Source organism: Leuresthes tenuis, unplaced genomic scaffold (assembly GCF_036924035.1).
Source record: "Leuresthes tenuis unplaced genomic scaffold, fLeuTen1.0.hap1 SCAF_15, whole genome shotgun sequence".
Lineage (NCBI taxonomy): Eukaryota > Metazoa > Chordata > Actinopteri > Atheriniformes > Atherinopsidae > Leuresthes > Leuresthes tenuis.
Window position 1 is genome coordinate 25322143 of NW_027325369.1, and position 20987 is coordinate 25343129.

The 20987-nt window shown below is 42.8% G+C and overlaps 2 protein-coding genes across 3 annotated transcripts; one reads left to right on the forward strand and one right to left on the reverse strand.

Annotated features, from left to right (window-relative positions):
- Nucleotides 1-165: 165 nt before the first annotated feature.
- On the forward strand, nt 166-14701 carry LOC140269861 (TOG array regulator of axonemal microtubules protein 1). 2 transcript variants are annotated; one of them, XM_072364845.1, is made up of 23 exons: nt 166-454; nt 1261-2439; nt 4026-4086; nt 6163-6291; nt 7641-7904; nt 8012-8271; nt 8368-8591; nt 8719-8819; nt 8906-9070; nt 9168-9236; nt 9677-9831; nt 9934-10105; nt 10249-10485; nt 10892-11015; nt 11204-11309; nt 11602-11837; nt 11948-12106; nt 12223-12349; nt 12442-12557; nt 12679-12865; nt 12999-13218; nt 13310-13396; nt 13502-14701. In XM_072364845.1, the coding sequence occupies exons 2-23, from the start codon at nt 1405-1407 to the stop codon at nt 13753-13755; spliced, it is 4488 nt and encodes a 1495-aa protein (XP_072220946.1). In that variant the 5' UTR covers nt 166-454; nt 1261-1404; the 3' UTR covers nt 13756-14701. The 2 variants fall into 2 exon arrangements, with proteins under 2 accessions (XP_072220946.1, XP_072220947.1); XM_072364846.1 differs by lacking the exon at nt 166-454 and having other exon boundaries at nt 1253-2439; nt 12682-12865.
- Nucleotides 14449-20744, reverse strand: ccdc28b (coiled-coil domain containing 28B). The gene is made up of 6 exons (XM_072364847.1): nt 20447-20744; nt 19058-19371; nt 18716-18885; nt 18370-18524; nt 16394-16416; nt 14449-16273 (listed from the first exon to the last, which is right to left on the reverse strand). Exons 2-6 carry the CDS (start codon nt 19291-19293, stop codon nt 16219-16221), a joined length of 639 nt encoding a protein of 212 aa, XP_072220948.1. The 5' UTR covers nt 19294-19371; nt 20447-20744; the 3' UTR covers nt 14449-16218.
- Between the last annotated feature and the right edge of the window lie 243 nt (nt 20745-20987).

Here is a 20987-nt window from a genome sequence, read left to right on the forward strand (position 1 = left end):
TCTGCCAATAAGGGTATGAGTTTGTGTGGTGATTTGTAAATAGAATTACATCAACATACGAAATATTATGAGATTAAAAAAAAAATCTGTCATGTTTTGATTGAATTCTTGACTGTGCTCCATACACGCTGCGCAGCATCTCTGTTATGATGAGGATGATGAGGATGATGATGCCGCCTGGAGGAACCTGGAACTCGCGTCACCATGGAAGCACTCAGTTTGCGACATGTATTCGCCATTTTGCTGCCTCGGTGTGTGTATGTGTGTGAGCTTCTCTCGGTGTGAATACCTCTGTAGCTCCCAAACACTGAACACTTCAGACGCCAGCTGAAAGAAGAAATGTCTGCACTTGTAGACAGAAGTGTGGCTGCTGCAGCATGACATGGATATTTGGACGACGCAACAGTAGATAGTTTCGGCCACGGTTGTCGAAGAGGACCAGAGAGAATGCAAGGTCTGTTCTCTTTCTAACTTTGCTAGCCCACACAGTCAGCACCTAACACGGTAAAATTGAGCGGAGTAGCGGGCTAGCTTAGCACCGTTTGGTAGTTTGCTATGTAGCTACGCTAACTAATGACGCTGATTAACGGCTGTAACGGGTAGTCAAAGATGGGCTCTAAGTCCATTGACTGTATTACTTCGCATAAAATTGACAAAGCGCTGGAGTGGAGACACTTTCTGCCTACCTAATGTTAGACTATCAGAATAGTGTAACGTACACCAGTAAAGGTTAAACCAAACACCGCTCGTTACCATCGTCCCTGATAGCCACAAGTGGTTGTGTTCATAAGCCTTTATCTACCGTATCACTGTTATCTGATGTGGTGTGACTTAGCAGTAATATGCGCTCTCACTTTACATGCATAACTCTGTCAGTCTTATCAGTTATATAAAGATATTACCTGACGTTTATTACGGTTCTCCAGTGATGCAAAAAAAAAAAAAAAAACCACAACATTTCAGAAAATATGACTTCACTGAAATCAGCACATTTGCAGGAAACATGACACTGATCTGGAATGGACAAAACAAACAAAAAAAAAGACATCAATTGGATTAAAAAAAAACACCACAATTCCTGGAACCGAAATGATAACGGTAACACAAAGAAATGCAATATTTCTAATAAAAATAAATAAGAAAAACAAACAAAAACATTTAAAAAACCATTTTGATGCACTTGCTCGATTTTTTAAATTTTTGTCTAGTCCCGTCAGTGCTTTCTGTTAACTGTTCATTTTCCATGTTCTACATTCACAGCTTGACGTCCAGGACTGCAGTTTTCCATCATCAGCTCCGCATAATGAAAGCACAACGTAAAGGGGAGGAACATTACTGTCCTCACGGGATTGTGTTGATGTTCTCAGATTCTCAGATTTGACCACCTCCCAAAGAGCACCGATAATGATACCTGGATTGATCTCCCAGGAGTTACACGAACAGCTTCTGGACCCGAGGAATTACCAGAATCGCACTAATGGCGTGGAGGAGCTCAAACAGATCCTCACAGAAGTGGACATTAAGTCAATTCCATCCAGTAGTATTGAGGAGTTCATCAATTTTCTTCCTCGGCTTCTGGATGACAGTAATTTTAAGGTGCTGTGTGGCACCTTACAAGTTTTAAACTTACTAATTCAGAAGCTGGAAACTGGTGTCGATAGATATTTCAAACATATAGTTTTAATAGCCCTGAAGGCTTTAGGGGACACTCGCACTGTCACCAAGAATGAATATCTTAATGTGTTTCAGCAGCTGATGAAGACTATTGCGCCTCAACAAGTATTAGATCTAGTAATCGGCAACTTGAAACACAAGAATTCTAGAGTTCGTGAAGATGTTCTTAACATCATTATGGCAGCTGTGCTCACTCATCCTAAGAAAGATTTCAACATCCCCAAGCTTTGTTTTGAGGTTGCACCATACTTGGCAGACAGCAAAAGGAAGGTCCGCCATGCGGCCCTTGAGTTGTTTGTTGTTTTTGACTATTGCCTTGACACAGGCAAAAAACAGCCTCTAATGAAAGCTGTGGACATGGTGGAGCTCAATGAGGATGCAGATGGTCTGATGGCAGCTGTACAGGCGAGAAGAGCCAGGCGCATCCTCCCAAAAGTGTCCTCAGAGGGGGTTGTGGAGTACGGTTTAGTGGTGCCCAAACCTGGACAGTGGTCCTTGGGGCAGTGTGGTTCTGGGGCTGATCTGGACTGGGTGATGAACGGAGGGCGGATAAGCAGTGCCAAGAGCTACAGAACTGAGCCAGACTGTGACCGATTGTGTGGCTACGGCAGCTTAGGCTCCCTCACTGAGGACCTTCCACTTCAAAGGCGGATTGTAAGCGCGGGCAAAGGGAAGAACAAACTACCCTGGGAGATGTCGAGTTTCTCGTCCACCGAGAATGAGCAGCAGCAATATAGTACGCCTAACGGAAAGGGTTCTGAACAGGTGAGGCCTGTCATCACTGTCAATTTGCTCCACTCTCATTTACATCCTAATTATCTCGAGGTTTCACATATGTTTTGATCATTTTGTTTATTTTATCATTATTAACATTTTGGTTACTCCAACCAACTGATAGGAATGTTTGCGCTTTTAGTTGTCATAGAGTGGCCAAAGTGAGGCAGCTAGTCATTCAAAAGGGTCTGCTTGCCTTTTGTCTAATGAGCTTCTAAACCACACTTGCAGAGGTTTTAGGAGCACCAGACTGTGTTTGATATTTAGAGGCTAGACAGTTATGTTTTATTTTTTGTTTTTCTTACCCCAGTCAACCCAAAGTGTTATGCACACGGTAAGAGTGGTTATGTTTGTGCCATTGCTTTTTTTCTGTGCTTTTCAGCCTTGCGTAGTTTGCAGTTAAAAGATAAAGATAACCCTGTTAAAGTTAATTCAGTGTAATACATCTGGGGATTTAAAAATGTTTCTGTGGGTCAGAAGTGTGTATTTTCAATGCTTGAAGAGGGTGAGTCGAACCCTAAGGCAAAAAGCAGAGGAAGTCTTAGAACTTGCACTTTCCTCAGAGACTCTCTTACCTCTCATGTTGCAGCACGGATAGACAGCAGCAGAGAGGACGAGTCGTAGCTTATCTTTTACATCTTTTGTTTGCTGGTATCGGTCACATCAGTGCACCCATACGCACATACCTCTTTTTGAAAAAAGAACTTATTTCTGGGTAACGCTGGACCTTTGTCGTTAAATATGTGTTTCTGTATAAACAGTGAGATGAATAAAGATCTCCACAGGGTCACTGACGGTGTTCCCGGTGGAAATAGAACAGAGGACTTATTTCCGTGTTCAGCAGCTGTTGCTGCAAAGATCCGCAGAGATTTGTTTTATGAATAAGCTTTTTTAAAAGAATTGCAGAAAATCCACCACTCTGTTTGGTTGGAGGACATTTTATCAGCTATCAAACACAACAAATCTGCTGCTATCAGCTTCATTCTAATAATATCCATGTTGTTGTTATGTGGGGTTTTATGAGGTATTAATTGACCATATTTTGTTTTGGGAATGTTTTGCAGCTCAGAGACTCTATTTGAACAACCTTCTGTTTGCAGCAGTGTTTGTTTCCCAGCAACCGCATTAACACACAGCTCACTTTCCAAAGGGACCGTGGCACATAATTGGTAATATCACAGGGTTATGCTTGTAAAACATGGCTCGTTTAATTCTCTGCTTTTGATTGCACTCACGCCAAGTGCTCAGCGATGAGTGTTGATCAGATTGTAGGCAGGAAGACTAACCTCAGCCACACTGTCTCATGTCAAAGGCTGTGGCATGCACTTATTAAAAAATCTCTTATAATTGTGTCTTTGCTTCTTCTTTTGTGTATGACAAAGGTTTTACAATGACTCGAGGAGTCACCCACAGTCTTATGTCTGAGCTACATATCAGCTACATCTCTTTGTTCAGGCTAGTGGGTGGAATTACACTGAGGCTCTTGTTATGTTTATGGATTGTTTTAACCTGGTTACTTGAACTTGACCTGTTTTTGTTGCTGCTTTTTTTTCTTTTCTTTTTTTCCCCATTCACAGGTGAGAAGTGAGGATTTGATTGCTCTGCCCAGGAAGTCAGAAACCTACATACCCAGTTTCAGTAAGTGCCAAGACTTGTCTCAACATTGCACTTCCTGCAAAGTGACAAGCACAGTTGACTGGTCGTCATGTTCAACTTCAGCCCGACTCAATTTAGAGCAGCTTTAGGTTGGATTAGCATGCTGAGTCAAAAGAAGTCACCACTCCACATGTCACTAAAAGCTCTGAGACGAGCATGGCTACAAGCTGCTTGGTCAGTCTCACATCGTGCCATAGGAGACCATAACTTCATACTACTCACTAAGTATTCTAAATGCCTCAGTGCTAGTAAATTAACTTTCAATAATCACAGAAATTTCCCTCAGACTTGCCTGATATTGCTGCTATTGGTCATTGTCAAAGACGCTGCATTATCTATGTGAAACAGTTGTTCCCCTGGTACAGCCAGTTCATAGCTATACACTCTGACATAGAGACTGACTGTTTAACTCTAAGAGGAGAAAGTCTGTTGGAAAAAGGAGAAGCTTAGAAAGCGTTTGGTGTCGCTGCTGCTGTAACTAATTAAGGATTGTGGATTTATAGCGGGTTGTCAGTGCTGTTCATTTAAAGATGATCTGCTGGCAGCCGTTCTAATCTGACCACCCTTCAGGTTTGTTCTCAAGCAGTAATGAAAAGGAACTCAAAGATGCAAATTAATTGGCCAGATTTCAAATGTTGAAACATTTGAGGTTATCTGGACAGGTCGGTGGTGGTAATCCTCAAATGAACAGTACCAGTGTAAGAGCTCTTCCTAGAACATTTAAGTGGTCTGTTTTAATGAGGTTAAGGATGGTTCGGATTAAATGATAGAAAGAGAACACCGATACCATTTGAACTATTTCAAATGCCTGATTCACAAATGGAGGAATTGGATGAGAAAGTGACATTCAACCCTCTAAGATTTTACAAGGTGATTGTTGCTGTCTTGAGTTCTTTGCCAGATCAGGACTGGACGCTATTTGAAAAATATGACAATTTTCTTTATGATATTACTGAAACAACTTTATTTGTGAATAACTTAGAAGAATTGGGTTGATTTTTGAAGGTGGGAGCTCCCGCAGAGAAAATAAATGTAATCATAAAATTAATTTTAACATTTAGTTTGTATGCACCAAACTCTGGAGGAGCAGCTCTCTGACTGAGGGGAGATTAGGTTGAGGTTATTTCCTCTTCAAAAACTGCGTTTTTATCAGCATTGGAGAGGTGTTTTTAAAGATGAAGGTGCGCAACATGACTTTACTTCTGTCTCAAGAGTCCTATCCAACTGGCAAACTTTTTTGTCCTGTTCCTTGAACATATTACTAAGCACATTTACATGACACTAGTCCAGTTTGTCTGACAAAAACTGGACTTTTTACATGAATGTGAACATGTTAGTCTGCCTAAAATTATACGAGTTTAAAATTTCAAAACTGAGCTAACAACACTAACGTGTTGTTGGGGACTGAATCACTCCAACATTTAAATGCTTCACAAGGCCTTAATTGCTCTGTATATGCTCCAAAGTTGGTAGAGTTAAGTGTCTATGAATATGACTTAAAAGCAGCCTGTTAAGATTACGTTTCAACTTGCTGTCGCTTAAAGCAATTTTTCAATGAAATCCTGATATTATGCCCACAGCATCATCTGACAACATCAGCAATAAAGTAGCTTAAAGACCTCGTCTGTGCAGTGAATTCAGCTGTACTTACTTACATGTACGATGATCTCCCACAGAGAAGGAAGCGGCAGAATGTCTTAAACGTTGCTCCATACAGTCCACAGCATTGCAACATGGGACATGCTCGTGAATTTGATTCCATTCCCGTGCATGTATACTGGGACGATGATCCTGTTAAGTGGCACAGTTTTGCCGTAACCAAAGCTCGACTCTGTCCATGTAACCATGCTGAGTGTGGGAATGCACAGCTTACGGTTCTCTCACTGGCAAAACTCCTTGTTTTGTCACTAAAGTTCCTTACTTGATTTTTGTCCTGTGCTGTGACTGTTACAGATGAGCTCATCACAATGTTAAAGATTAGAACAATTCAGTGCGCAGCTCTACTTTGCATCTGTGTTTGGTTTTTAGTAAAATGTGAAAAACATTGTTTCTGTCTAGGTTCTGCAGAGCCGCAGAAGCCCCAGTGCTCCAGGCGGAGGGAATCTCCTGCACATCTCAGAAGAAGTGGAAGCCTCAACTTAGACACTGATATCTTTAAAACCACTAACTTCTCTGACCCTGATGTTGGTAAGAAGCCTTATCTTATAAGGATTGATCATCTAAACTTCATTTGTCCAGCTGAAAAAATAAAGAAAACAGAAGATTTAGTCTAGAGTTTGACTGATTGTAAATACATAACGGCCGAGGTGATGATAATCATTTGAAAGAAAAAATGAAAAAGCTGATTATTATGTCAGTGCTCTCATTTTGATGGAGCAATAACGATTTAATATGAAGAAAATAACTGTGGAAAGCAACTGAACAAAGAGGAAGGGTTACTTTGTTTTCTGGTCATCGGTGGATCAGAAGTTGTGAGACGATGTGTGTGCAAGGGAGCAGCATTTGAACAGCATTTGAACAGTGAGTGTTTCCAAGGCTTGAATCAAAAGCAGCTGTCACACATGCACTGGAGTCCTGAAATATCCTAGAAATGTTCCAGAGCGGTGGCATGTGAGAACGCAAATGTCCGCGACATTTTCTCTGGACTTTTCCCACCCAATCCCCGGAACATCAATATGTATGAAAGTGTTGGAAAGTATTCCAGAGCACCTGGTACTGCTGAGCGAGCGTGCGTGCGTGTGTGTGTGTGTGTGTGTGTGTGTGTGTGTGTGTGTGTGTGTGTGCTGGTGAGCTGCTTTCTGCTCACTCCGTGCTGAGGACAGATACAAGCAGTACACACAGCAGCACACTAAGGAGCTTCATCTGCTCCATGTGTTGTAAAACAAACATCATTTCTGCATCACATGCAGCCTCTTGCACCCCCCGCTTCCCCCGTCCTCGCATTTCAGACAAGAGAGCACGTCTCCAGCAGAAAGCTTCCTGTTGTGATGTGCTTACCTGAACAGCAACTGTGGACAAAGACCAGATCAAGTCGTCCACCATTTCTCTCCAACATCTCCAGTGTTCTCCTTGACAGCGGCTAAAGAGAAGTTGAAGCAGAATGTAAACGCACATCTAATTATAGATATTCTTATCAGGCTTTGTCTCCATCCGAGTGTCTGCATAGCCTTTTATTAAGAATGCATAGTCCTGGTGGAAATACTGCACATATTTATTGATGTAGTAATTAATCATGTGCTTGGTTTTCCTATCAATAAGAAAACATAATATGCTGCCTACTGTAGCAGCGCATGGGCCATTATTCCCTTTTTGAAAAGCATGCTAGTCTGGTGCTATAACATTTTAAAGATTGAATAGGAAGTGGTGGGCTACTTCATGTGTGGAAGTATTTATCCAGATGAACGAATCAGATGACCTGTAGTTTAGTCTCACTTAAAGTTGTATCTAGCCGGCCATTAACCATAGCCATTAATGTTAACAACTTCTGAATTCACTTCAAATCATCCAGAGGATTGATGCAATGCAATGTTTCACAGTGGCACCCAAAGGACGTATGCTCTCAAGGAACCCCAGCGTCGAGCGAACATTTTCCCTCCCCTCAAGCTCTACCACACCCGGCTCCTTCCTTCTGCCGTCCTACCCACTGGCTACACACCCTGTGGGCATGCTTACTCCGACATTGTCCCGCCGTCACGTGGACTCCTCCGTCTCTATGTCCAACACCTGGCCCAACAAGAGAGAGAACAGCCCTCACCAACGAGAAACCAGCCCTTGGAGAGAGACAGCAGGCACAGCAAAGGGTAATATAACAAAAAGACAAGTCCATATGCAGCTGGTTTGTCTGTGGACGATAAAAGGGTTTTGGCCTTGGTTTTAATTGGCTGTGTGCTTATCTTTCCTTTCCTAGGAGGATTCTCTAGCAGGCACTCTCCCAGGCCTCTGCGGGCTTCCCTTGTGAGTTCCTCTTCAACATCATCGTTCCGACGGGCTCTGAGTAACACCAGAGCAACCTTCTCTATCTCACCAGTAGTCCCTCCAGTAGAACAGGCCCATTCTCATAATGGCCATGGATCTAATATCTCAGGCAGTCCTCACAACCAGCAAGACCCTGATAGCATCAGTGCGTGGCAGGATCTACAGGCGGATGATCCTCTGGACATGCAAGAGGTCAGGAAATCTGTCCTTATCTTGTTCAGGGTTTTAAAGTTAAGCGGTTGTTTTTCCTCTCTCATGTGTATGCGCTACCTTGCATGTTGCTCACAGATGCTGAATTCCCTGCGCTCATTGCGTAACAGCGCTGCCAAGAAGAGGGCCAAAGTGAGCCATAGCAGTCCAGATCCAGACAGCCCCGACTCAGCTGTGAGGGTGGACCTGGGTTTGGACTCACCGTTATACACCTCTCCCGTGCTTACCAGCTCAGCCAGTGACAGTAGGCTTTCTAGTCTGAGCTCAGCCGCCAACTCCAGCTTTAATGGCATCAAAACCAGGTCAGGAATGGACATTTTGTTTCAGTTTATTTTATATTTTATGATGGATTAGTTAGCCTGGGTTATGTGCCTTTTCAATGCAGTGTACTGTGTGTTGAGACATCAGACATCATCTTTCTGTCAACAGTCCCAGAAACGCTGCCTCTTCTGTAATGAAGCCTTGTATTGCAAGAGTACCCTCTGCAAAACTGAGGACTTCTGTGTCCATAGACTTCAGCAGCCTTCAAGGTAATAAAGGAATTCAATTGTTTTGTATATCATGCTACCTCGTGTTGCATCTGACTTTGTTTAGTGTTTATTTTTTATTTTTCTAGGAACATCCCAGAGAAATGCACTGTCATCTGAGGTGGGTGTTGTTGGGCAGAGAGTCATTTATTCCAATGGAACAATCAAAGCTGAGGAAGAAACAACAGGTCCGTCCCCTCCACTGGTCAAACCTGCTTTCCACGAATCAGTCAGAGCTGTGAAGCTTGCGAAAGGTTAGCCAGTTTTCTCCTGGATGTACTATGTGATAACATCCTGAGTACTTATCTGTAATAAAATTAAGTCACCATTTTTTACTCCTTTGGTTTTTAGGATCCCAGAGTCACAGCAGCAGTAGGAATTCACCAGGCACAGAAATGCCCGAGGCGGTGATAGGAAGAGGTCAGTCTCTGAAGATCAGTTGAAGCTAGAACTCATTGTTTGATTGCACCGTACAAGTGTTGTAGCACATTGCTTTTATTTTGAAAAATATAACACTTAACCCATTGCGATAACACTTAAACCTGAAAGTGCCCATATTAGGCCCATTTTATTTGTTCAGAATTTTATTTGGGCATCTCCTAGAGGGAAAATGGCTCCTGTTTCTTTACCCCCACCCCCACCCCATTTCCCAAAAAAGGCCCAGTCTCCTCATATTGCCCAGCTTTTGTAACACTGCACTCCTTTTACATGCACATAAAATCTGTATTATTATTTTGGGGAGAAAAAAAGCATGATATGGGCTCCTTAAATATGCTATATTGTTTCCCTTTTCAGTCAAACATTCAAGTTATGTCAACATTTGGATTAGTTCTATCTAATATCTCCTTGGTGCTTTTTAGGCATGTTTGGCACTGCAGTGTCCTCCAGCCGTCCAGGAGTTGCCTTGACACTTGAGCAGGGGGATATGCTGGCCAAACCTGCTAGTGATCCCTCTACAGGCATTTACAGCAGTCACCTAGACAGCGATGACAGCCCACATCCTGATGAGACTAAAGTTAGTCACACTTTGTGCACTGTTGGTTCATGGTATTTCATAGAAAGTTTCCAGTTACCAAAGTGTGACTGTTTTCTTTTTTTTCCACCAATACATGCACAGGAGAGGGGGTATAATGTGAGGTTGGGCCGAAATAAGTCAAGGTTACAGCGTCTGGATCAACTGGAGGATCAGTTAAGTCAAGGGGACCAAACCAGAGATAAGATCCGCCACCGTGTCAGACAAATGCTGTCTGATTCACCTACGGAGGAAAACAGAGAGTTGCTCATCAAAGGCAAGAGAAACTTTTAGAAACTTGAATCAGATTGTCTTCTTTGCTCATTGTGACAACTGTGATTCTACTTGTTTTGAGAAATGATCAGTGTTTGTTGATAATGTTTGCAGTCAGACTTGACAGGTTGATCTTCTCTGTTGTAGATCTGCAGCTGAATGGCAGCCCGCTGACATCCACCAAAACAGACCCTGTGTCTGATGAGTCCCCCATCAGTCCCACTAGTCCTGCCAGTCCACCAGGACTCCAAAGTCCCATAAAGTGCTTCACTCCACCCCACCACCCAAGCCCCCCAACGATACCGCCTAATCCAAAACATGTTTCTCGTCTTCGAAGGGCACCCAGCCTCAGCAGAACCCGGCCCTCGCTTTCCCACAGTTCAGGTCAGTGGATGTAAAAGCCCAAGACTTCATACAGTATACGTCACTGTATCCTGTCTGAGACTTACTCAAGTTGGAAAATGTCAAGCTTCATCGTGTTGCTGTGTTTTCTCTGCCTGTCATCGCACTATTGGCAGTTTAGAGATGTCCAACTACGGTATAAATAGACGAAGCAGCACTTTTCCAGGCTGTTGTTTATAGAAAATGTTGGAACATCAATTAGGCTGCCAGTGCCATCAGAGCATAGCTGAATAAGATGTTTCTGGTAATGTGCCACAATGCTTTGTTTTGACAGCCTACTGTTAATGCACCGCCGCCCACTTTCACAGCTTGTTTTTAGACTGATAGAGATGTAACACGAGACCAAATCTGTGTGTCTGTGTTGTGTGGTGTCTGGCGGTCCGTTTAGATGAGCTGTCCCATGGTACTGTGAGCCAGAAGAAAAATCGCACGGAGCCCCAAGAGCTGTGCCCGCTTTCAAAGCCTGACCTGGCGCTGACACAGAGTTTCAACCTTCTAAACTCCGAAGACTGGTGAGAAACACTCAGCCCATCAATATTTATCATGTTGTTGCTCACATCTAAGGTTTCTTAATACTTTCACCAAATTGGACGGGAGTAGAGAAGCGGACAATGTTTTAGTTGCTTGTTTCTGCCACTTTCAGCATTTGTCATATTAGCCAACAGAAAATAATGGCTATCATTTGTTTGTTTTTCCCCAGGGAGAAGAAAATTGAGGGTCTGATGTTCCTGCGCTCTCTGGCCCACTACCACTCAGACAGACTTCAGGGCAGACTTCATGATGTTTGTCTGTCTCTCATTCAGGAGGTAATGTGATAGTAATAGTGATAAATCCTTGAAATTGGTCTTTTTTTGTCATTGTGCTCACTCACCTCAGCTGTCTGACTCTTCACAGCACAACATTTTGTACTGCCTGACCGTATAAAATGGACATGGACTTATACAGGTTCTCATAGGCCCATGAAAACTTCCAGTGCTTCTAAAGCTGTTTGTGTTTTTTGTCATAAAGATATCTTCAGTATCTCTATCTCTCTCCTGTTGCTTTGTGCTTGAATGATTTTGTTTCTCCATAAGTAAATGCTGTTAATGTTTCATTTAGGTAAAGAACTTGCGGTCAGGTGTGTCCAGGGTTGCAGTATGTACACTGTGTGACCTGTACACACACCTGCAGAGGGCAATGGACCAGGAGCTGGAGGGGACAGTAAAAGCTTTACTGCAGAAGGCTGGGGAGAGCAACGCCTTCATTAGGCAGGATGTGGATGCAGCACTGGACTGCATGGTGCAGAACTGCACCCCAACTCGAAGCATCAGTGCTCTCCTCGCTGGAGGACTCAGGTCTGTAAACACACAGAATAAACTGTTGTTTCTCTGGACTTGAGCTATTCACAGCACTCAGCTATTAAACATGCCTAATGTTTGATTGCTGTTTTCTCCTCCGCTCATAGTCATCTTAGTCCTGTGGTGAGGAAATGCACTGCTCAACATCTGGCTAATCTTGTAGAGAAGGTTGGTGCTGGGCGCCTCCTGTCAGGGGGTAAAGATCTCACTGACAGAATTTTACCGGCCATCACCAAACTCTCACAAGACTCCTCACAGGAAGCCAGGTATCTACTCATCTTGTGTTTAGTTATAACACTTCCGTGCTTGTATAGATTTGTCTTTTTGCCACGAGTATTTTGGTGAAGTGTTTGAAGTCCTATGACATTGTTTTACCCCGCAGGTACTTTGGGCGTCGAATGCTGCTGTCTCTGTCATCCCACCCTGACTTTGACAAGATCCTGGAGAAATATGTCACCACTAAAGACCTGCCGGCTGTCAGAGACACTGTCTTCACTCTCAAGACAAAGGTACAGTTTCTGTGTTTTTACTGGCACACTGGTCTTTTTGTCAAATGTCACATGAGTATTGTCATCTAACCTGAAGGTTGCTATGGTTTTAGGGTCTTGGTGAGATGCCCCACGACACTCAGTCAGCCAGGGGGAGACGCTCCCTCCCAGGCAGCAGCACAGTCAGAGCTTCATCTCTCAACAGAGAGCCACTCAACCAGACCAACAGGTGGGTGTAGATGTGAAACGGTACAGCAAAGCATCTGCTGGTTTAGCTTTCACACGCTGTAATGTACGTATTGAAGAGTAAGGATTTTGTACTGAACTGTTTGATGAATTTGAATCATCAGCAGGGAGTCTAACAGCCACTACAGCTGTAGATCACAGACACAGAGTATTGCAGACAAAACTGAATACATCAAGCAGATCTCAGGTCTGCTGGGTTCAAAAGACTTCAGAGAGAGGATCAAGGGCATCGACCAGCTAGTGGCTGACTGTCAACACAACCCCAACATGGTCATCAATAGTATATTCCCGGTTAGTGTCAGTTTTTTTTTTTTTAAATCCCATCAATATTTCCATTCTCTTTTTTCTGTTTGTAGAAGTTTGTTTCAAAGTGAAAAGATCACTGGAGTGTTTGCTCTTCTCTCTCTGCTTTCCTGTGTGTCAGGTGTTTGATGCCTTTAAAGCCAGACTGCAGGAGTCCAACAGTAAAGTCAACCTTTACGCTCTGGAGTCTCTACAGAAAATAATCCACTTGATGAAGGACAACTTGTCCCAAGTGGTTAACATCCTGGTCCCGGCAATTGTTGACAATCACCTCAACTCCAAAAACAATGCGATCTACTCTGCTGCTGTTGAAGCTATTAATGCACTCATGTTGAACCTCGGTAATCATTTTGATCATTTTAAATTCAAGAGTTCATTCTGATTAGGAGAATGATTTGTGTTTGTCTGATTTCCTTTTTTTTTTCTTCACAGACAACATGCTTCTCCTTCAGCCTTTCTGCACCAAGGCTCAGTTTTTGAGTGGCAAAGCAAAGGTGGACCTCATCGAAAAGGTTGCAGGTACGCCTGATGTAGCAGCTCTGAACACTTCAATCATTTGGTTATGGCTCTGACTGCTTATTCCCTCTCAATGCAATTTTGTTGTTTCTCATTATCTGTGTCCAGGCCTTGTAACGGAGCTCTACCCTCGCAAGCCCCAGATGGTGGAGCAGAAAGTGTTGCCCTTGCTGTGGCACCTCCTGGGGACCTCCACCCACAGCGGCACCATTCACGGCAGGGGCGGCAGCGTGAGGGGTGCTACGGCCAACTTGTGCCAAGCCCTTTATGCCCAGATGGGGCCAAGCCTGAGTGAGTGCGCTGCCTCCCAGCCTGCCAGTGTCCATAAAAGTTTAAATGAGGTCCTGAGGACCTTTTCTTAAGGTAAAGCAGAATCCAAACATGAGCAAATGTTGGAAGAGAACATTAACACTGACCTTACTTGAAGACAGAGATGTTCTACATTTCTTATAGTGCCTGCACTTTTATATCAATAACAAACAAAAAAAGTCCTTGAAAATTAGGAGCTCTTATTTTTATCTCAGTGAGATTTCCTCTGCTACAGAAGCATTGTAACATACCGACATCAGGTCTTACACATTCTCAACCTGCTCTTTGCACTTTGAAAAGTAGCTCATTGTCATGGCTTTTGTTTTTACTCTCCATAATGTACTGTTGACAAATCAGAGACACTATTGCAGAATGTAAAACTGAAATGCACAAAAAGAAAGGGAAGAAGACAGCGACCCCAAAAGTGTATATTTTTGCTGTTTCGTCAGATGTGATGTGATATTTTTGAAACATCTTACGTAGTTTGAAGATTTGTGAACTGAGATTAATAAGGATAGTACAAAACACTTTTGTACAGCTCAAATGTGTATTTGCACAGTATTAGCGTAATCTGTATGTATGCTGTATGATGGTACAGTTATAATTTATCTATTGTGTAATGGTTTAAAAGTCATATTAATGATGTGCTGAGTTGGTACCGTCTGTTTTTTTTAATTTTTTTTTTTTTTGCATGACCAAAATTCCCTGGCAGAATCAAAGCTGTTTGTATTTTTGCTAAAGAGAAGTGTGTGTGTGTACAAGGATGCCTAGATCAAGGTTGGTTTCAGAGACCTGCTCTTTGATGCGAGCAGAATGAAAGAAAAAGGAGTTTTACTCCGGTTGTTGCCTGAGAAACAGTGAAGGCCCTGGTCTGTTTCTGTCTCCGTATAGTGCCAGTCTTCAAAGTAGCCTTTTAACTCAACTGTTGTTAAATTATATTGAACTTGTTTGTGAACAAGAGGAAAGAGATATATGAATAAACAGTTTTATTTCTTTAAATCCAACTTTAGCGTGCCTTATTCAAGAATTGGAAATCGGGTAGTGGGATATTATCCGTAGCTATTAACCACATTTGTCACATTTTCTTATGGTTGATGTTGCACTGACTTTTATGAATTTCGCAGATACTTACATGTGATGAACAGTGAAGCTTCACTTTAGAGGGGAAAGAAAAAAGAAAGAAGCTGGCTGAAGCACAAAGTAGAGTTAAGAAAGTTTCTCATGTTCTACTGAATTAAATTCTCTCAAAGAAACACACCGTATTTACATTTAAAGTTATGCAAGTCGTTTTTATTAATGGGTGCAGTTTCTGGCACACATAAGATGTTTTTTCTTTAGGTTTTCATGATGCACCATGTTTCCTAACATCATGCTGTTCAAAGCCAGTGGTAATGGTAGCTTCCACCCTGATGTCTCCTCTCATCTGCACATTTTTTATGTATATATAAAAATAATGACAAAATAGCTGACAAAAGAATCTAAGTAACTGAACTCTATCATTGTGATTGCTTTGTCGGCAATGGAAAATAATGGCCTGGATGCACTTTCAGGTTTTTACTTAAATAAAACAGTTGTTTAATAAACCTTTAGCTATGAAAGTAGCTGCCATTTAACAGAGCCGTGTACAGAGGTTTGCGCCAGCTGCATTTGGATGTGCTCATAATTTCCTGCAGTTTGCTGAGCAACAAGCATTCTACCAGGCACATCCTCTGTGTGACTCGCATGTTGACAGTATAGGATTTTTTACAGCATTTCAGTAACGTGGACATTTGCTGCTACTGAGTCTCGTAAAAAGCCACAAGGAAGTCTCGTCGTCAAATTTGGTATCTGAACTGTACACAATCGGCACGTTTTCTCAACAACGCACACATGACCGAGCACGTTTTGTACAATAGGTCTCCTGACGCAGTCGCAGAGCTGTAGGTAAGGAACACTCAGCTTTTATTAAATCCAATCTGTTCCCTAACAAGCTTTAAGCAAATGTATAAAATAAGACCGGGCACTCAAGATATCAGAAGCACTTCTGTGCTGAACACAGTGGTGTCGTCTAAAGGGTCGAATAGATTTGCTAAGCAAATACGCTAAAATGACGCAGCCAACCTGGCAAAATATGAAATGAAGCGTAAACTCAGGAAATCTCATGAAATGTGCTTTTTGTCAGCCAATGGCCACACTCACCTGGATTCAGTTACTTGTAAAAGATGCAAAAACAGACTGAAGCAGAGTTTGCTGATGCCAAAAAAACAGTTTTAAAACTTAACACAAAATGAATTCCCTCACATCGCCGTGCAGTAAAACATCCAGTCTTTTTTTTTTCCCTTTGTGCTATGAATGAGGGTTTCCAGTCACTGAAATGTTCTCTCGGCTTCACTGACCAAATGGAAAAACAGCCCCTCCTCCTGTGGATCTTTCCACTCCGTTACTAAGGCAGCTGGATCAATGCCATGGCAACCTGGACTTTGTTAGATGTTGGGAGAAGATGAGCGCGTGGTTGCCGTCCTGAGCACCTCACTCCGTCAGGGACCAGATGTTTTGGGCAGGTCCTGGTTCTCAGCCAAGTGGAGCTTTTGTCTGGACACACACCTTAAGGTCATACCGAAGGACTTTTAAAGTGAAAACAAGGCCAGTGTCCACTCCTGGAGTGCTGGCTGATTCTCAAAAATAAACAAGCATTCGGTTACGAAAGGATACATTGAGGTGCTGAGCTCCTCCAGCTGAGGAAACAAACGAATAAATGGATGAGAGGTGCAATGAAAAACAGCCAAAAATAGAACATGATGTGGTTGTACTGGGCTTTAATGTCTGATCATATTACAAAACAGCCTGTGCTTGTCAGGTCAATATTTTAACTGAGCTGTTGTCATCTGACAGCAGGGTTTACAAGGCAAAGGATCTGCCTCCTCCCTTATCTATAAAAAGGACAGACACTTCACTGCACATCTGTTCTGTGGAACAATTATCCAGCTATGGCACAGCTCTCAAGTATTCCAGGCAGCAGTGTCTGTAATGCGCTGAAGGCTTTTTCTCACCTCCCTCACACATAGTGCTGCAACTTCCCCGCAGTGAGCATACCAGCCCCAGGCGTGGGTAACCAAGCACGCTAACAATAGAAACTCTGTCCAAAACGGCTCATCGCTGTCAGTGCAGGAAATCGTCTCACTTTTCAACATTCACGTAACGATTTTAACTCTGACACTGGATTTAGTTGAACCTCTTGTCTAAAATGGGTTGCTCCGTGACTCATGCATAACTGGAAAACCCAGAGTTAAATCCATCTTACTCTTTGCGGAGAAACTGCAAACACATGCTCAGTGGTTTCTCCACCTTGGCATGAAGGCAGTACTGCAGGAAACCCAAAAAGCCATTTCTTGTAGCTTAAGAATGCCTTTAGAAGTGAAACGTAAAGTTACTGAATGGTGAAAGATGCCTGCAGATTTATGACCTGGGGTCTGTTCCAAAAGCAAACTCAGTGAACAATCTTAGACTTCCTGTTTTAGAAGAAGAGGTAAATTAACTCTGTGTTTCTATGGCAACTGCATATGAGCCTGACCTTCTCGCAGACTGATTATCCTCAACAAACTTTGAGCTTCTCTCTCCTGTTAAGGGATCTGATCTAAATCTGAGACCTAGTTTTGACTCATACGAGGGGGAGTTTGCAAAAGTGTGTTTAACACTTATACGACCAAGAAAAGACTAACTGCCAGGTCATCTTTTCTTCATGCCATGTGTATAAATATGTAAGCGTGATACTTCCCTGCCCTCTCTCTGAGGAAAGGCATGTTCCTTCATCCTGCATGCTGGTCTCTAAGTGTTAATTGATGAGAGTACCTGCTGTGTCCAGTGCCTATGCAGCAGGAAGCCTTATACTTGCAGAATGAAAGCTGTTTTAGGCCTATGAAAAGACTATTTTCAATTAGACCTCTTTATGACCCCTTTTACAATCTAAAATGACTCTACATCTCTAACTCTTCCCCTTGTGTTGAGCCAAAAGCTGCCCCCGTCTCCCTTCATTCACGAGCTTCAGATCCAAGCACTTATTGGAATATCTGCAATGGCTTTAAGAACTTTAACAAAACTTCTTTGTGATCAGTCATCAGTGAAAAGAAGACTCTTATAACACGGTGATCAGGCTATCAACTAGTTCTCCTGCACCAAAGCAGAGTCTCCAACATTCCCTGTGTGAATACTTTTTGGCATAATTAAAATCATTCCTATCATAGCTCGAACATGTTGGAGGTAATTTGAATATTTGTGGGCAAGGAAGATTGTGGTGAAGCTGGAATTATGTGTTTGAAAGCAAGTCATGTTGATGAATTTACACATTGTGAAATACAGTGGTTGAATGCTGATGAATACGAATTTTTAATCTAAAAGAAACCATGTCGAAAAATGTGACTTCTGTCAATGTGACATGTCAGAATGTGACTTTAAAATCAATGATCCATATGATTTTAGCCAGGTAAATTAAGGACTGAACCACGCTGACTAAAATGTAAAGATTTGGGGGGGGGGGGGGGGGGGGCAAGAGTTGATTTAACTAACATTAATTAGCTTTTCTGGAACTCATTGTTCAGACTCAGTCTTTTAAATCTGCTTTTTTTTTTTTTTAAAAAGAAAACTGTCGTGCATCCCGTCCTTAACCCACATCTGCTGTGATTCATGCTTACATTGCAGAGCAGGTGTTCCAGGTTGTGGTCGGAGGCACACTTCTTCTGGTCCTCAGAGAGCTCCTCCACGTGGCTGTCGAGGCTGAAGTGCAGTCGCGCCAGCTTCTCTTGCATCTCGCGCACATGTTCCAGCTGCTCGAAGGAGCAGACTTTACCTGAGAATCAGACCGATGCAACTTCTTATTTTTCAGTTGAGGGCTCTTGCAAATGAAAGCAGCTTTTTTTTTTTTAAATAGTGCCACAGCTATTTGATTTCAGTCTCATTTGTGTAACAAAGCCACTTGTCTTTTATTTTCGTACTGTAATAGAATATTCCCTCGGAGGCCTCACATCAGGGTTATCTTACCGAAAGCCTGTAATTTGCCTGAGTGGAAGTCGTTGAGGAGGTTGAGGAGGCCTCCTTCCATCTCTCTCACGTCTGAGACGTCTGTGAGGAAGGAGTGCTGCAGGGGGGAACACTGGACGCCTTTACTGGGCCCTGCTGGCTGCGGGGCCCTGGGCTTCTCCCTGTGTGGTCTGACACATAGAAAACATGACAGCTGGATGCTGTTGGGTTTTTTCTGTTGTTGTAGTGGTAACTTATGTCAAAACGGAAACCGACCATATGTTATGTTGTTTAACTGTTTCTTTAGTTGTTTTTTATGACACAATTCTCTGTGAGGTTTTCAGGTTACATAAAGACACAAACCTGGTGGTCTTTGGGGGAGCTACGACTGCCGTGAACACCTCTTTCGGCTGTCCTGGAGCTCCTATGGATCTTTTATACTTGTTTCTGTTCTTTGGGGAGGGAGGCTGCGGCAGGCCAAGAGTGAAGGTGGCACTTTTGCTCGCAGGAAGGACGGAGAGCTTGCGGGGGTTGATAGGGGGAGGAGGGGGCTGTGGAAGAGACACCTTGGGGCTGCGCTTCTTGCGCTTGTCTTCCATTACTGTTTTTATGTTAGGGAAGCTCGCTTTGGACTAGATGAGGGGAGTTTGCACAGCCTGACTGCTGTGCAGGACGTCCTGAAACAACAAAGGTAGGAAATTTAAAAAAAAAACAAAAAAAACAACAGCCTTCCTCCTCCTCCTCAGAGAACTCTTGACTGTGCCAAAATTAGTACTGCAGCCCAGGATTGTGCACTCTGCACATTTTGGGAGGCTTTAATCATTCCAGCTGCATCACTAGCTGGTAACAGCAGTATATTTCCAAATCAACAACAATTTAAAGAAAACATGTCAGAAAAAAAGAGTTTACATTACATCCATTTACATAAATGGGTTTGTGTCTCAGTGAAAGGCTTTAATGGATGCAATTTAGAGGTTTCGTTTCAGCAGATATTTTTAGTCCAGCCATTATAGTTAACAGAGCTTATAAAAGGTGTAAATTACAGGAGGGTAAATACGACTTTTAATCAACTTTTCAGACCAAACATATTATATACAACAGGATTGGCAAGGAAACCCATAAAAACTAAACTGCTATGGATTTTTAGCCAGGAGATCGCTGATCTAATACGCAGTACAGGACCAGCCTGCAATATGATCCAAAAAAGCTTTCAAAAGGCTTGATGTTATATCAGTGAATTGCACTCTCACTTTGGGCTTATGCATAGTTAAATGGAGGACATAACTTAGAAACAGAAACAATATCTGTAGTAATAATATTATAATAATACAGTAGTATTATTAAAACGTGTCCAAGTTGGCTTTGCAATGATTTCAGTGTCATAAAACAAGCGCATCGAAGCACGAGCTTGCTCGTTTATTCCCATGGCGTGTTACTGTTGGGTGATGCTAAAACATGAATTACGCTTTATCCTATCACAATGAATAAAAACACTGTTATGACAGCATTTATCTCCAAAACACTGCACCAGCGTCTCCTCAAAGTACAATCCAAAGATGGCCACTACTCTAATACACAATGGCAACTTTGTCCGTCGAAATCCTCCTTTACTGAGAGTGTATCTGCGCTGCAGAAATTATGAATGAAGAAAAAATAGGCAGCTCGCTGTTTTTATACCAAATGGTTAAATTCAGCGTGATAGAAGACGTGCAAATGGATTTATTGTCTACGGATGACACAAACAAGACTTACCGAATCAATTACGCACCAGCGAGCCAACCGGCTGTGCGCGACGTCGCATTCCCTCTCCCGCGATTTTAAAACGCTTATGTATACGTTGTATAAATCAAGCTTTATAAATCACGTTAGAGTTAAATGATCCCCGCAGCAGATGCTGCGGAAATTACTGATGAAATGTAACGCGCGGCATCGACGCGCTCGGTTCGGCTCGTGCGGAGCTGTTGTCTTTATCTCTCTTAAAGGGCCAGTCCACCCCTCCGTGTGCCAGGAGGAGGAGCAGCCTGCCGGCGTCCCAGAGCAGGGAGCAGGGTGCAATTCACTGTTGAGGGTATCCGGCAGGTGATGATGCCTCCCAGCAGATATGCTTCAATCTGTATATCCTCCTGTATAACCCAGTTACTCTGGACCTGAAGGTACCACTAACAGACCACACGGTGGCGCCATTGTCCTCCACTTTGCCTCACAATCTTCATTCCTTTCTCTACTTAATCAGTTTTTCCTGTGCTAGTGACACCTGTTTATACAAAAATAATACATCCACAACTCGTAAAAA

Bases quoted from the DNA above. Each gene is read 5' to 3' on its own strand.
- LOC140269861 (XM_072364845.1), top strand. From the start codon at position 1,405: ATGATACCTGGATTGATCTCCCAGGAGTTACACGAACAGCTTCTGGAC. The intron at 8,820-8,905 runs GTAATAAAGGAA...TTATTTTTCTAG, and splicing joins AGACTTCAGCAGCCTTCAAG to GAACATCCCAGAGAAATGCA. The intron at 12,558-12,678 runs GTGGGTGTAGAT...TTGAATCATCAG, and splicing joins CCACTCAACCAGACCAACAG to CAGGGAGTCTAACAGCCACT.
- ccdc28b (XM_072364847.1), bottom strand. From the start codon at position 19,293: ATGGAAGACAAGCGCAAGAAGCGCAGCCCCAAGGTGTCTCTTCCACAG. The intron at 18,525-18,715 runs GTAAGATAACCC...TCTGATTCTCAG, and splicing joins AGGCAAATTACAGGCTTTCG to GTAAAGTCTGCTCCTTCGAG. The intron at 16,417-18,369 runs GTAAGCATGAAT...TTGTTTCCTCAG, and splicing joins TGGAACACCTGCTCTGCAAT to CTGGAGGAGCTCAGCACCTC.